The sequence below is a fragment of the Xenopus laevis genome, chromosome 8L, assembly GCF_017654675.1.
Source record: "Xenopus laevis strain J_2021 chromosome 8L, Xenopus_laevis_v10.1, whole genome shotgun sequence".
Classification (NCBI taxonomy): domain Eukaryota; kingdom Metazoa; phylum Chordata; class Amphibia; order Anura; family Pipidae; genus Xenopus; species Xenopus laevis.
In genome coordinates this window covers 77,548,540-77,566,133 of record NC_054385.1, presented here as the reverse complement: position 1 = coordinate 77,566,133, position 17,594 = coordinate 77,548,540, and the positions used below count along the sequence as shown (strand labels likewise).

Genomic DNA, 17,594 nt, shown 5'->3' with positions numbered 1-17,594 from the left:
TCAATTTGGCATAGCATGTTTGGTGACCTTGCCAAACAAGCAGATCTTTATACATATTGCCAAATTAGATCCTTGAATCAGAAGGAAATTGTCATTTTAGTGTCCCTATATTAATACATACAAGTATCTGAGAAAATTCAATTTGTCATATACTATACTAACTTCTTTACAACATGATGATCTTATTTTTCAGATGATATGACGGTTTACTAAATGATATATTAGACAGGATAAAAACACAGATGACTGAAATAATAAAGCTTGACCACCCCACCCTCTCTCAGAGTCATGTCTTATTGCCTACCTTCTGCTCTTCTGTCTTTTTAGCCAATACTAATTGGTTGCCCCTGAACTGTTCATTCAAGATACTCGTTTACATTGAATATTCTTGTTGTGTGAAGGTCTCTCAACAGTATTTAACAAAGGAGCCATGACTGCTCAAGTAACTGTGAGTCACAGTGATACATATTGCAGTAACCCTTTCATTAACATCAAAGGGTTTGTTTTTGGTCTGAAAGCAATGGGTAAAAGTCAGTGGGGCTCATTTATCAACACTGGGCAAATTTGCCCATGGGCAGTTACCTATAGCAACCTATGATTAGCTTTTTGAAACCAGCTGCAAGTAGAACAATGAATGCAGCAATCTGATTGGTTGCTATGGGTTACTGCCCGTAGGCAAATTTGCCCAGTGTTGATAAATGAGCCCCAGTATGGTTGAAAATAATGAGTATAGTTTAGCTCTTCATTTAACAACTACATTATATTTCTTGCCCAGTGACCATAGGTAAATGAGATATTAATGTAGATTGGCTGATATAAGAAACCTGAGGACTAAAGGACTAGCACCAGGATTGTGCTAAAATACTATATTTCATATACTCAACTTTATGTCTGTTTATTGTCTAACGTAAGTATACACAGGACTATTGGGTATGCCAAGTTATCTTTATCAGCCTACAATCACCCTATTGTTTATTTTTTATTCTTTCTTCTTGTTATGCTATAGAAATGTTTGTGTCTTTAGTACTTTTTGCTAAATTTGCATTTAAAAAAAAACACTATATACTTTTCATTTTATATTAAAGGTATCCTGCCAGAATGTTCTTTACTTTGTTTATAAGTAGCAACAAAAATATTTTACAATATTTACAATAGTCCTGTTTATCATTTTTGGGGAGTAATGCAGAACATCTTTTTATTTAGAGCTGCTTATTGCTCACTGTAATATTGTGTGCCGGATTCCATACACAGCATATTACATTTACAAGAGTGTTTAATGGACATATCTGATTTACAGACAGGAGGTTTTGTTTCATGTCCCTGTGTAGCAACAGAAACTATTAGCTATTTCAAGTAGATCTAACCTGAGCAGTCATGGAGTTAAAGAAGGTGAAGCTAGAGGATTGTTGATGTCCAAGAAGTGGTCCAAAAAACAATAATTTCAGGGCAGAGAATCCACTTAAACCTCAGTTGCTATAGCAATCAAGCCCTGTGTACAGTTATTGGCTTAGGTCAGGAAGATAACGCACATCAGAGAAGCCTTCTCGTTTTTTTTAATAAATTAAAGTAATTCTATTTTAGAAGGCAGAAAAGGATCAACCTGCTTGTATTTTAACATCTTTCTGAGAGGCAAAGCTTTGTTAGCTAATTGCTTAAGAATCGCAGAGATTATTTTTTGTCAGGACATATTTAAGGTACATGGTCACCTTTATTTTTAAAGTTCCTTTAAGGATACAATTCTTAGTTAGTCTGCTATTAAATCTTTTTTTGTGTTTTATTATATGTTTTCCCATGAAGGGCTTTGAGTAAGTCAAAACATGTTTTGCTATACCACAATAAAGATGGCATTTCCTTAGAACAAAAAAATAGCTGTCAAGGCAATTCTTCTGTTATTACTTGTCTGCTAAATGGCATTTCTATCCTTGGCTGACAGAGGGCAGGACCACATCTTCACAATGGAAAGCCTGTCAATCATATAAATATGTACCCAATGTGCCACCAATTAGCGGTATAAACCCACTTACACCTGATTTAACTAATGGAACTGTGGCTGCCACCTATATTGAAATATTTGTCAATATTTTGGACAATATTTAATATCGTCCAAAATATTAGAAACATATCAAAATGTTAAAGATTAATTGCAGATTTCGATAATTAGGGTCTAAAAGATACATTCTATTAGTAAGAAAAGAAACGGAGTATTCATCTTGGAAGGTTCACTACTCACAAATGTATTCATCTGCTTATAGTCACAAAGACAGTCAGGAAGAAGTTCAATATACTGCATGTGAATTTAGAAAAATATTTAATAAGAATTATTTATCTTAAAGTACATGTAACCCCCCCCAGACACAAAAATGTAATCAGTGAACAGCCTCTTTGAAACATTTAGATACTTGCCTGCCACTATGTTGTTAAAAGGTTAACTGTAAGGCTGCAGCATCCCCTTCATAGGATTCCTTCTCCTCCTCTAACCTACTCTGCCCCTTCCCTCTGGAATTTAGTTTGGCTGTTGGCTAATGAGCATGCTCAGTTCTTCTCAGCTCAGATTACTAAACACACCCTCCTGTCAATGTTGCTGATGGTGTGTCAGAGGGAAAATGTCCACCAGGTGAAAGCTGCTATTTGTTTTAGGAAAATGTGATGTTGCTGTCAAATGGAGAGGGTATATGCAGTACAAATAATATGGCTTGGGTAGGGAAGATATTCCCAACTTATATATATGGTAGGAAAATGTAGGCTTTACATGTCCTTTAATGGGAATAAAGGGAAGGTTGGGGCAGAGACAGCAACATGAAATGGCAATGACTCATCTCGCTGACTCTTTAGGCAGAACATAGGGCACAAAGAAACTGCACAATGCAGCTCCAAGTAAAACACATGGCACAGGTGCAGCCTTACTCTACTCATTATGTGACTCATTAAATATGATTTAAAATACATTTTCTAACGTTGTTCCATGAATTAAAATATATTTCTTTCTACTTGGCTGCTTATATTAGTATGTGAAAATTGGCTGTTGCTGCTCTTCATTATGTAGTTTGGTTGTACATCACTCTAGTTCATTGTGGTATAGATAGTTATATAAACATTTACTTCTTTATCTATAATATTTTTACTACACACTCACCATACAAAATTATCCTGTTAAGTGCAATTACCTCCCTTCCTGTCCATGTTATCTGTGCTCTCAAACATTATAATTAAGGTAGGGTTAATTTAGTAATTGTAAACAAGAATTCTGCAGTAGTTGCACATAACAGCACTCTGTACTCTGGGATGGGTGAGTGACTCCATAGTGCTATGTACTTTAGTTGCCTACCCTTTAATTACTATTATGTACATGTGTAGACTAAAAACAGCAGGGTTTGACTCCACCTTGAGCATTCCCTTACCGTATAACAGAATGGGGGGCCCAGACAGTGTGGTCTGGCGTATAGTAGTTTCTTGCCCCAGCCATTTTCATAGCCTTAGTGTCACCACCTGCTACAAACAAGCAATTGGGTGATGGGATGAAGGTGGGGTGGAGGGAGTTGAAATTGTATGTCAGGCCCAACTGTTTTGCAGGAGGGCCTGATCTGCTTTTGCCATAATTCCTCTTCTTTGCTCCAGCATCTTTGTGAGGATATCTTAAACAGAATCCTATTCCATCTACATCAAACTTTGACTTGTCTTAGTAAACCTCTGCTTTAGGTTGACTTCAAATAATGATTTATATTCTTCCATGGAGGTTCTAAGAATCCCCAGGTCAAGATTTCACTTTTTTTTTAAAAACACACTGGGCTTATTAACACTGGGCAAATCTGTAACTGGGAGGTAACCGATAGCAACCAATCCACAATTAGCTGTTTTTAGCCAACTGAAGGTATAACAATGAAAGCAAACATTTGATTTGTCGCCATCAGTTACTGCTCAGGTGCAAAATTTTCATTAGGAACATTTCCCTAATATGTTCTGAGGGAGTTCCCAGTACACTCATAATTTCTACACTCTAACAACTTATTTTATTTGCTGTGCTAGAGGGATCAGCCAAAATTAAAACTGGCTGGCATGACCCCCTTTATGGGAGCATAAGCCAAAACAGCAAAATAGGGCTTTGTTTTTCACTTTCATAGTACTCCAGTTGACTGACCATAGACAATTACAATTTGTCCGTCTGTTTGTGTAGCTATATCATCCATTGTAGAAAGCAGAATAATACATATATAATAATGTACTTTAACACATGTAAATGGTGAATACTGTGCTACTTCGTGATAATTAATTTTTTGGTTACTTTATGAGTAGCTTATGAAAAGATATCCTCACAGGTCACAGTTATTCTACAGAGAGGTATCTTATCTATCGTTCAAATTAAAAGGGTTATAATGGTAAAATGGATATTTGCATTCTAAATGGCATATGCACTTGTTTTTGCACTTGTTTTGCAATATCAATCAATCATTTATCTTTATTGTCAATATGCTTGTTACAGTATTTTGAAATTTCCTTTTCACCCAGCCCCCCCCTTTGGTGCAGACATAAAAATTATATATTTAAAATTTTGTTAAAATTCCGAGATAAAAACTTTCACAAATCTTTTCAAAAAGAGAGGAAAATATTTACCATGTACTGCTGTAACATTTCCTTTCAGACGTACGAATATAATTTCTAAAACCACCCTTTCACTTTAATATAACCAAGTGACATAAACCTTACACGTGCCTTTCACTAGTGATTCATTTTTTCCAACCCTACCTCTTACAACCTCAGATAGATATACATCTATCAAAGATTGTCAATCATTTAGTATGAAGCGTCCACAGTTCATATACTTGAAAATCCTTCCCTATACTTCCAGTTTACGTGCAACCCCGGCAAAGTTAGACAGACGTCGCTTGTGTGTTTCTCCTACGCCCATCTAAGTTTACTGGTGATGCACGCAGACCAGAATGAAAAAGAGGGGATGCACCGAATCCACTATTTTGGATTCGGCCTAACCCCCGAATCCTTTGTGAAAGATTCGACGGAATACAGAACCGAATCTGAACCCTAATTTGCGTATGCAAATTAGGGGTGGGAAGGGGATTTTTTATTTACTTCCTTGTTTTGGGACAAAAAGTCACGCGATTTCCCTCCCCACCCCTAATTTGCATATGCAAATTAGGATTCAGATTCTGTTCGGCAGGGTAGAATGATTCGGGTCGAATCCGAATCCTGGATTCGGTGCATCCCTACTTTAAAGCATGGGCACTTCATACAGTGGCGTAACTAGCTTCAGTTGGGCCAGGGTGCAGAATGTGTATTCCTTTTCTTCAGTTTGAATTTGTAAGGGGATAATATACAAATTAATGTGTATTCCTATGTGTGCAATTATATGATTTACTGCTGCTTTGAGCTCAAGAAGATTTTTGTGAGCTGGTCCTAAACATTAAGGGGCAATTTTGGAAAAAAAATTGCATTTTTAAAAAATCACTTTAAACCACAAAGTAATGTTTTATTTATTAAGTGAGAAAACCACTTTGTTATCTAAAAGCTGGTGAGATCATGTAAAAGTAAATGGGAGCTGTCCATTTCCAGTTGTAAAATCTTTCATTGCTTTGGGCTTTAAAGTGGACCTGTCACCCAGACACAAACATCTGTATAATAAAAGTTATTTTCAAATTAAACATGAAATCCAATTTTTATTTTTTATTAAAGCATTCATAGCTGTTGTAAACTCATTTAGAAATCTCAGCTGTCAATCAAATACTACTACTAATAATACTAATACTAATACTACTACTTTCACTTTCCATTCAGCACTACCTAGATGTCACTGCTCTCCACACATTTCCCCATTCTCTTTACCATTTAATTGTGTACCCAGGGCATGGGAATGGACATCGTGTCCCTCATTCTGGTGCACAAACAAGATTTTGAGATGATGCAAGGCTTTCCTTAATAACAGTGTGCACAAAATGGCTGCTGTCTGCTTGCTATCATTTTGAATTCCCAGACTGAAGGAAACAAGATTCAAATAATTTATATAGTTAATATAATTAAAATTCATTTTGCTTGACTAATGTGATAAAATAGGATTTTGAATAATTTTTTTGGGTGACGGGTTCCCTTTAAGAGGTTTTCAGGGTTTTTTGTTTGTACTTGCATGAAAATTCTTACAAAAATGAGGACTTCAAGGTTTTTGGATTCTGCATTTTTATATGTTTTTACTTTTTATATTTGAATCATTTAATAAATAAGTAGACATTTATGTTTTTTTTAAACTGAGTTTAGTCAAGGTTGAAAACCCCTCTAAAATTAAACAAACATGATTTTTTTATAAATAACCCCCTATTTGTCTAAATAAAAAGGTATCATTGCAGCCAGCTAGAAGACCATCGATGTTGCTGTGAACATACACAATCATTGAGAAGCCCTTTCTTTCATTTCCTTTGGAAAAAACATTGGCCCTGAATCACAGCAGTCTTAGTGGAAAGTGTTGTTACAACCAAGTAAACCTTGTGCAAAGCCTGGAACTAATTTGATTAAATTGCTGTTTTTGTCTTTGCAACTCTGCTCTGTGAGGTACTTTAAGTGTTCCTAGAACTGATTAGTTCTGATTATGTTCATTTCCAATAAGAAAGGTAATGTCCTTTGAAGCACAAGTGCAACCAAGTAAGGCTTCTAACAAAATAGGTGGCCACTATAATTTACTAAAGAATTGTTGGTGAGATGTTGGCCATCCCAGCTACTGTATACTTCAGTAATAATGGACTTTCATACTTAATTTTAAAAATAAATATAAGCAGTCAATCAGATTCAGTACACTCAAGCAGTTATGGTGAGATCTTGGCAAGGATCTGTATATCAATATGTACCACTAACCTCAAATTAATACAGTGTGTTTTAAATTATATTATTACAAATGACAGCAATATATGCCAACCATGAATTAGAGCCAATCACGACAAGCTGCAAATAGTCTGAAATATTTTCCAAATAAGCTGTCTAGTATTGTTTTTATTTATGTACTGTGATAGGAAATTTGACTGTCCCCTTCTATACTGGGCTGAGACTAATTTGGTGAGCCACATGAGAGCAAAGCTTTTAAAACATTACCATCAAACTAAAAGAGGAATGGTCGCTTTTGGTCGCTAATTACCTTTATCTATGCAATCCAGTAAAAAAAAAAGCCCTTTTGTTTCAGAATAAATCTATATAGTAAGGTGTAAACACTGGAAAGTTCAGATGACTGCTGTAGAAAATGGAGCAAGCAATAGAGTGGAACAAGATAATGTTACATGTTTAATCATCTGGGAAATCAGCAAAACACAAGGTTGGCTCTTTGCAGTGACCCAGAAGGAGTAGTGTTTCCATGTGACTGCCTTGTATTCTCTAGATTTCTACTGTATGTCACAAATCAGGTGCTGAAATGTAAAAAAAAATGCAAGATTATATGCAAAATGTCATTTGGCTATTTTTGTGCGTAATTTAAGTAAAATACTTTCATCTCATTTCACAGGCTGAGAATCATTCGTAAAGCAGAGCACGCACCTTCTGGTTTTTAAAAGAAGCCGGCTAGCAGCACATTGAAGCATGCACGTAAGTGCAGGTCGCCACATCGCATTTTTTAAAACAGACCAGAAGTGAGATTTTATTGCATTATTAAATGTATTAAATATTAAAGATAGATAACTTTGTCCAGGAAGGCAGTATTATTGAAGGGGAGGAATTCATTTTTTACTTATAATTTTTTAGTGTTAGTTGTCCTTTAAGGGCCATTGGGTTCAATCACGTAGAGATATTAAAAACAATAAATATGTTGGACACTTCTATGTCTAAGCTTTGCTGTGTTCTAAAGCTTTTGCTTTGGTAAAGAAGCAAACGTTTTAACTTTCTTGCACAAAACTTACTATCAACATATATTTGTGATGATATTATTGGCAGCTGTCATTTAGGCCTGAGTCGGACAGATAACTATATCTGTTTGCATAAACCTACACAACTCCAAGGGGGTTATTTATTAAAGCCTGAATGCCAAAAACTCAAAAAATTATGGGGTTTTTATTTTACTATACAATCCAAATTTTTTGTGGAAAAAAACTAAATTTTTTCGAGATTTATTATACCCCTAGGATGGAAAAAGTCTGAATCCGAAAATCTGGCATCTCAGACCTACCAAGGTTGTATATACGTTATAAGGGAGGGGTCCCTATCCTATTTGGAAGTTTCTGTGGTCTGTGCTGGAATTATCCCGAAAATCCGACTATTTCTGACTTTTTAGACAAAAACCCAAAAAATTTGAGCTTTTCAGGAAGAAGCCCCGAAAAAATAGAGCGATTCGGGTAGTGGTTGCTGCCTGTCAACCAATCAGTGGAAACCAAGAGAACTGCAAAGCAGGAAGTAACATAAACCTTTATCAATTTAATTTTCTGATGTTTTAATTTTCTTCAGTTGTTCTCTAGGATACGTTCTTTTGTAATTTCTCCTTTTAACCCAAACTTTGACTTAACCCCTACTGCTCCTCTAGTCTATTTTTTTCTGCTTTTTGTATTCATGTAATACTCACCCAGCAACTGTGGTATAATTGCGTTATTCTTTGGTATGAAGGTGCATGTTTGTGAGCACACTTAAGATACATGATACTGTGATTAACAAGCTCAGTGACACATACACATGTGAGAGGATTCATGTAAACACCTACTCTGATACCTCTCAACATCTCTCACAATCTCCTTTGGATTTTCTCTTTCACACGCCCACATATACAGTACAGGTACACAGCCTGTCTCATGCTGTCAGCTAATAGCTTGTGCACTGAAATTGTCAGTGTTTTCATAAATCTATTAATAACAATTTTAACACAAATCTTGCCATAATTATAAAATGTGACTTGTTCTTTTTGTAAAACATGTTGTAATGCCAGGCGCACAGTGGAAGCAGAGAAATGTAATATTATCAGCACTGTATCACTTTAATTATTATAAGAGATGTTCACTAGGATCTTCAGTGCTCAGATGCTTTAACAATAGCCCAACCAGTTATTTATATGTTACGTAAGCAACTAATAATTATCTTTACAGGACAAGGGATTTTGTTGCTATTCAAATCTGTAAATTGCCGGAAGGACACTTGCTGACAGCTGCCACTTGCAAAGTTTTAATCAAAATAATGATTCAAAGGGCTTCTCTTTGTTTCACACAGTCAACCAATGCTGAAAAACCAAGTACTACAATGAACAAAATCTTAGATGGATACTATACTATTGTATATGGGCAGGAAGCTTGGAGAAAACCCCCAATGGTGGCAAACTTGCATTACAGATACAGCTCCTGCTATTACAGTGGTGTTAGTGACAATACACATGCGCTACCATGGGCATCAATAGGTAGATATCACACTGTTCCCAGTTTCTGTGGTAATGAACACAGCACCACATAACTAATAATGCCATTTTTGGAAGAGGAAAATGTAGTTATTCACATCACCACAAATAAAGTCCTACTATAACAAACTCTCCATCTGCAAGCCTGAGGCACAGGCTACATGGAAGGGCTTGCTTATGCAGATCGCATTATCTCTTATTAGACAAACTCTCCTGGCTACAGGGTGATCAAGGCGGATGGCAGTAAGTGGTAAAAGCAAAAACAATCAGTCTATTTTTATACAAAAACATAACATAACATATAGAAATGATCAGTTAGTTTTATGTTAAAGAATGGGCAGACTACATGTTCAACAAATCCTATTTATTGTGCTCATGCTTAACATTTGTGTATATAGGTGTATACTAAAGCACCAATTTTCATATGATACCAAAAACAATTTATTTCTTTCTCACTAATTTTTGAGGCACTGCAAGGAATTATTTAGGGGTTGATTTATCAGAGCTTAACATTTTCCCTTAGCTCCATCTCAACTAAAAAGAAAGCTTTTCTTTTATTTATTTATTTATTTTTGAATATTTATTAGATTGTTTCTTGCCAGGTTTTTGTCCCAGAAACATTAAGGGAACCCAGAGAGCCATTATGGGCACATCAGCATGGGTTTCAATTAAAATATTTCTATTTCACCACTTACTTGAGAATTCTCAAGAGTTCTTCACGCTCAAGAAAATTGATGTGAGAATTGATAAATATAACAATTAGAGAAAGATGGAATCAGGAGTTCTCATTAGTGAGATTAGATGAGAAACAAAAAATGTTTATCAGAGGTCAGGTATTGGGTTCTGATAAATCTGCTTCTGGTGTTGCAAAGAAATTTTGTCAAATCAACAAACATTTTCAGTGCAAAAAAAACCCAAAATGAAATGGAAGTGTGAAAGAGTGTTCAGCATCTGGCTGCTGCAATGTCCCAATTTGTAAGATGTGCTGCATTATAATGGAATAGTATAAATATTAGACTTGAACATGTACCATATTTTAAAATTCCCTTTTCTTGCATTATTTATTCTTTTCTAGCATTTTCTAGGAAATGACAAGAAAAACAGTATCCTGTTGCGGGAGTCTTCCATATTAAAGAGGTTGTTCACTTTCCAACACTTTTTCAGTTTTATTGTTTTCAGATTGTTCACCAGAAATAAAGATTTCTTCCAATTACTTTCTATTTTCTTTCTTTATGTTGAAGTGTAAATTTTTTCACCTTCTAATGCAGCTCGGGGGGGGGTCACTGACCCTGTAAAGTGTTCTAAATTGGTAATTTAGTTGATACATTTCTTATCTTTGTCCCTGCTGAGCAGAATCTGTGGGTTTCATTAGAGGCAGCTGTTAATATTGATACAATAGTTGCTTATACTTCAGAAATGCTGCTGAGAAATGTATCAATTAAATGTTGCAAAATTGTAACTGCGCAAAATCTGCACCAGAATTACTAAACTGCCAGACAAACACCAGAGACAACCTTAAACTTTAAACTTAGATTTTGGAAAGACGGAAAAAAATTTAAAATAGAAAATAATTGAAAAAAGCCATTATTTCTGGTGAAAAATCTGAAACCAATTGAACTGAAAAGGGTGTTTTTAAGGTGAACAACTCTTTTAATATTATAATACTACATTATTATAATATATATATTATTTATATAGCTATAATACAACGTGGGAGTGACCACCGTGGTTGTAGAGGTCCTGTTAGTAAAGACGGTCATAGTTAGTTTATAGTGAAGAATGGAAAAACTGTAGCGCGTGTATGAGAGAGAAGGGGCAGCGGGCCAGGAAAGCTGTCAAGGGCTGAGGGCTTACATTATACATAGGTGGGTTTAAAGTGATTGTTTGAAGGTCTGAAGGTTCCGGGACTGTTGCATAGTTCCAGATGATGGGTGCAGAAGTCTGGGATGTGAAAGTGCCAAGAAGTAATGAATGAGGAATACTTAGGAAGGGGGTATATGTGCTAATTAGAGAAGTGATGTATAGTGATGCAACACTGTTGAGTGTTTTGTAAGTACATGAATATTGATGTGAATTCTAGGTATGACACGTAGAATGTGCAAGGACTGGCAGAGAGGTAGAGCACTTGTGTAGTGGGAGTAGAGGTGTATAAGTCAGAAGAATCATAATCAAGGACAGGCAATAGTCAATAACTATAGAAACCAGCAGTTAGTAGGATCTGGCAAACAGCAGTTAGCTTGGGCATGTTAACACAGAAATAGAATTTAATGGAAATTTGGTACCAAGAGAGGAAATTACGCCAGAACAAAAAAAAACCACATTGAGCCTTGGCATCATTATGTGCATCCAGGAGTCATCACTCAGGTCTCCAGCATTATTACATATCATGACACACACACAGTATGTAATGATGTGCATGAAACAAATACACTGAAGGACAGAAGAGTGCATTTATCGACTGGCATGCCTAGAGAGCAAAGAGCGGGCTGGACCAACGGGAAGCCTAACATCTTTTTAAGTTGGTCAAATGAGCAAAGATTTGGTAGCATAATCTGGCTAATTTTAACCATACTGCCCAACCATCTGGACATGTGTGGCCAGTCAGGGTGCTAATATGAAATTATATGTTGCACAGCCAAAAGAAAGTGAAGGTTGAGTGCAGCTCTGTAGTTCTTCTTCACTTCCTGCTGTTGCAATTTTAAGTCAGTTTGGAATAAACTGAACAATACAAAGGCTGTCATAGGGACATATGGCACCTTGCATTGTACAGTCAGTACATACAGGTCAGCCTGTGCATGGCAACATTTAGCATGCCACACAGTTTGCAAAGTGTTCAGTTTTGAAGCCTTACAGCACTCACCTCTTATTGTGAAACATGGTTTTTATGCACAGAATAAAACTACATGTATACCAGATGTCAGAAAATAAAAAAAATAGTCCTCACAAACTGTTTTTGAGAATAATCACTGAGGCAACTTTGGGCAACTATTGAAAACGCATCGCCGTGTGTGCATTAACGCAGGCAACTTTTCATTGTAGCCTATGGGGAAAAACGCTGAGGCAGTTCAGGGAGATAGTTGCTCAAAAGACGAGGCGATTAGTAGCCAGGCGACAAAATCTCCCTGAATCTCCTCGTGTGTCCTTACCCTAATAGGTTCAATGTATCGCTTTTTATTTTTGGCTATTTAATATGCATTTATGGAGGCTGGCAAGTCACTGACAAAGTTATGTTTATATCAAATATGTGGTTTTAGACTTAGATTCTCTTTATAGAGTTGACACTATGGGGCAAAATCACTAAAGGTTGAATTTTCGAATGACAACAAATGTTATGCAGATGAAGAAAATATGTTGCATACGAGACAATGGCATGATATTATCAAAACTGCATACCATTCAAGAAAACTAACAGAAACTAACTAAAATTAAGTAAGCCAGTGGATGTACATGTAATAAAAGAAAGAAAGAAAAAGCCCATTCATCATCTGCAATGTCGGATAGGTCTTCTTACAGTTGAAGAAACCGCATTATTTAATCGCCAGTATTGGAGTTACAGATTTCAAAATAAGGAGACCAAATCAGCCTAAAAGAATCTTTGGAAATACTTCCTTTAGTTTTGGTTATTAAGGCATCTTGCCAACTAAGCTGGTTCATATAAGATATGATGTCCAATAATGAGGGGGGTTCCTTTTGTAGCCAGAAATTAAATAAAGCTTTCCTAGAAGCAGCCAGAAAAAAAAGAAGTCAATAATTTACTCTCATGGGAGATAATATTTGACTTAGGAATTGCAGAAAGCATAATAATATCTAGATGCAGTAAAGTAAAACATGGAGATAGTTTAATTTATCTTCAGTCTAGAATTCAAAAAATGAGTGACTTCCCTCCAAAATAAGTTAATTTTTGGACAGGACCATAAATAATGGAAAAGTGACACATTAGTCTCATCACATTTAGGACAAAATGATATAGGACAATTAGAGGTACTTTTAGAAAACATTTTTCAATATCCTAAATGGATAAGCTTAAAGTGTTGTATCCTCCAACTCTCTGCCAAAATTAATTTATTATAAGTATTAATAGATTTCACCAAACCTTCTAACATTCTAATCAATGGGAAGTACCCAGCCCTCTCTGCCCTGTAAAACACTGTAGCTGCATTAGGAGAGCATCACTTGGCAACATGGAAGCCAGTGATCAAATGTGACACTGCATCTGTTCAGCAAAATAGGTACTAAAGTGCACTAGTGCGGTAACCCATAGCAATCAACTGTACGGGTGCTTTCATTCTCAAAATTGCAATAGACTGATCAAAGTTAATTTCTGGCTTTAAAATGACAGCACTACAGCAACTTAGCACTTCTGTAAATAAGGTTTATACTCTTCCTTGCAACTGCTTTGAATATAACCACCTCTGTTCTCCCTGTATCTCTCTCTTCCATTTTATTCTCTACCTACTTCCAGATTTGCTGGCTATGTATTATGCAAACGGCCATTTCACTCATATCAGCTGAGCCCTCACTATGTTGGATCCATGCATGATCAGTCTGAATGAAATATTGGAAATAATTGGTGCCAATTTAGAACTGGAAACCCCACAAGCAAATTATCTCCATGGTACGAGAGATAGGTCATAAGCTGATGGGAAAATGCCAGAGGCTGCGCTTCTATACATTTCCCATGCAGCCTAATTCTCCATCTGAATTTTTTCAGAGTGAAAGAAGCACCTTATGCAGATGCATTTTAAGCTGGTATTGAGAAGGACGACTAAAACCATGGCATAATGAGGAACATTATGTTATCTGTGGGTAAAATGCTGGTAGGACTTCTGGTTGCTTGAGGGTTTTCTGCAGGTTGAGGGTGATGTGCAAGCTCGGGAACAATTTTTACAACACATAGTGGGAATAGGCGACTACTGAAGATTGCATCCGCAATAGTTATTGGAGCAAAGGCTGCTGATTGTAAGGTGCTAACAGAGGTTGGGAGTGGGCACTGGGTTCTTTGTGTAGAACAATTGCAAGAGGTTGCGTGGACTGGAATAGAATAGTGAGCTGCATTGTAGACATACATGCCAACATTTTCCTTCAAAGACTGAGACTTGTAAAATGTACCCAACACATTGGTGCATCAATTTCATCAGTGTCCTGCACACTGCTTTTTTTGTAAATCTTTCTATAAAACAATGTACTGGATCTTAACTGTCCCATAGATAATGCTTACATTAATAATGCTTACATTGTAAGGTTCCATCATACTTTTGCAAATAATAAAGCAGTAAAACATCGGCTAACTATTAAGTTTAAAGTGAACACATATTTCACAGGGATGCTTCTCAATAAAATAACAATGCCACTCAGTTTAGTTCAATGCTGAAGTAAATACATGTTAATTCAGCATTTTAACAAAACTACTGTGCTACATCCCCAGGATGCTGAGAAAATCATCATGGATTTCACATGCCAGAATGTTCGCAAAACATTTTATAAATACCAATTAATATAAAAATCTGCTCTCGTTCATGACATCCTCTTGGGTCATCTGTTCTAATAAACCTAAATGTAAAGGAAGGTTTATGGTAGGATATATACACCTCTGGATGGGCTACTACAATACACTTCAAGCTTTTACATTTAGTTGGGGATTGTCTGATATGCACAGATCTGTAGTACTGATCATATTAAACTTATAATGATGTCATAGAAAGAAGGCTGTTGAGACCTGTAGCAAGCTGGTGGTCATAAAAATCACTGGAGGGCTGCCAACAGCAGGTGAGCCAGGACAGTTCTTAGTTACTAAAAAAACATCAGATACAAACTATAATTGCACAGAAGAGTGGAATGTAACCAATATATGTTAATATCTGTTACTAGCATTTCCCGTTTGTCAGTTGCAGTTGAAAATCTACAGAATTAGTACTTAATAAGGACTTAATTGTAGAGAGCTACCTAAGTGATACATTAAGGTCTACGTCATTCATCAGGCAAGAGGTCCAATTCCTGTCTGCATGTCTCCCTTTCTGTTACTGCATTACAGTGACTCACTTTTAGTGCTCAGCTGTGCCCAGGTGACACAATGCTTCTGACATTTAGTGGTAAATTTCCACTGAAATAATTGTTTAAGTAAACATGCCTTTTTCTACAATTTACAAATTACAATATAAATTTAGTACCGAAGTTGCTCAGTTTTTTTCCAATCTATATTTCTTGTCCAAAGCAAATGATCTAAAAGAAGCAATTCTACTTTTACACCAGACACAGTAATCACATTGATCAGTATATAAAGGACTGCCATTTTGACTTTAGTATAATGTACTTACACCAGCAGACTTACCAATAGTTGAGACAACAGTTCCTACAAAGTAGAATGCTCCAGTAAAATCCCACCTTGGCCTTATACTGTCAACCCTAATTCCAGCCACATTTGCCTCTTCATAGTCCCGGAGGAAGTTTCGCAGGTCACTTATGTTGAGATTGTATTTTTGACTAAAAGTGTCAAATTTTTGTTGCCATCTCTCCTTGGCTTCCTTCTCTTTGGGTTGTTCAATGGCAGAGAAGACAGCGGCACCACACAGCAAATAAAGAATAATCAGAATTGCCAACAAAAGGAACCGCCCGTTGTCTTCGTTTATGTGACCAAATCCGCAGCAACAGCAACCTCGACAAGCCATTATCTGCCCCTTGGCAGCACAAACCAGGATCCAGATTTTAACCCAAGGTCTCTCAGTTTGCTTCACAGAAGTTTATACATTGGCCACCCAGCATGAACATTTAAGGGTGCACAGTATGTGTATAAACCCATAATACTCTAAACTGACTATACTTTGGGGATTCCCAAAATGCTGACATTTCTGTTTTTTGTGGAATTCCCGAAAGATATTGGCATTTTGAAAATCAATAACTCTATTATGTTCCACAAACTCTAGCATTATAAGAAAATATACCATTGCTACCAGGAAGGCTGGACTGGCAGATGGACTTTAGGGCAATTCTTTGTTAACCTTTGCCCTCTGTGATTCCAAGAAGGGAGCTCATGATTTGTATATATGAAATCACCCTAACTCCATGCTGAGGTGAGGAAGGAGACCACAGATTGGATCACAACATAATTGCCAAGTGACAGAAACTTGCGATCGTTTCGGGCAGATCTGCTCAGGATAAATGCAGCTTTTCTTGTGAGTTAGCTAAAAGGCAGTCAAATCATGTGTTGGTTTAGATGGAGCAGACTCTGCCGTGTCTTTATTGTCGCTCATCCCATAGTCACCAGAGACACAATATCCCTCCTCATACATAGAAAGCGGTCACTTGTGAGCCCACAGTAGCCAGCACGCCGCAGCACCATTGTCAGCGGTGCAGAAAAGATGAAGAAATGACTAAGAGACTGGAGGATGGTATATATCCAAACTCTATAAGGTACACTGAAACACATTGCTTGCGTCAACTATGATATATAACACACCCTAGCGCGTATGGCAATAATCCCTACTGTGGGTCAAAGATTCCAACTATTTGCGCCGCTCAGTGAATCGCCGTTACCTTGCAGCTTCCTCAACACCTCCGCTCCGATCACTACAGCTGAAAACCCTTCGCGCCCAGCGGCCGCCTCTTCTGCTTAGCCCGCCCTACCACCAATAAAAAACGAGTAGGCAGTTCCATTTCCAGAGGCTGAATATGCGTGCGCCTCGCTGCCACGCCTACCTATAACTCCTCCTACATTCCAGCGACCGCTTTGCTTGAAGGGATACTGTCATGGCAAAACATGTTTTTTTTTCCCCAAAACACATCAGTCAATAGTGCTGCTCCAGCAAAATTCTGCACTGAAACCCATTTCTCAAAAGAGCAAACAGATTTTTTTTGAAATATGACATTTTGTCAGTTTCCCAGCTACCCCAGTCATGTGACTTGTGCCTGCACTTTAGGCTGTTATTTCTTCTTCTTAATGTAACTGAATCAGTCTCAGTGGGACTTGGCTTTTACTATTAAGTGCTGTTCTTAGATCTACCAGGCAGCTGTTATCTTGTGTTAGGGAGCTGCTATCTGGTTACCTTCCCATTGTTCTTTTGTTTGGCTGCTGGGGGGGGGGTTGATATCACCCCAATTTACAGTACAGCAGTAAAGAGTGACTGAAGTTTATCAGAGCACATGACTGGAGGCAGCTGGAAAACTGACAATATGTCTAGCCCCATGTCAGATTTCAAAATTGAATATAACAAAATCTGTTTGCTTTTAGAAAAATGGATTTCAGTGCAGT

General features: G+C 36.9%; 1 protein-coding gene across 1 annotated transcript in view; it reads right to left on the bottom strand.

The window, feature by feature from the left end:
• Positions 1 to 17,077, bottom strand: part of kcnk13.L (potassium channel, two pore domain subfamily K, member 13 L homeolog) — a 47,018-nt gene extending 29,941 nt beyond the window's left edge. The window contains exon 1 of the mRNA XM_018230412.2: positions 15,678 to 17,077. Within this exon, the coding sequence (XP_018085901.1) occupies positions 15,678 to 16,014 (337 nt within the window). The 5' untranslated portion in view covers positions 16,015 to 17,077. The remainder of the gene's footprint in view (positions 1 to 15,677) is intronic.
• Positions 17,078 to 17,594: the final 517 nt, after the last annotated feature.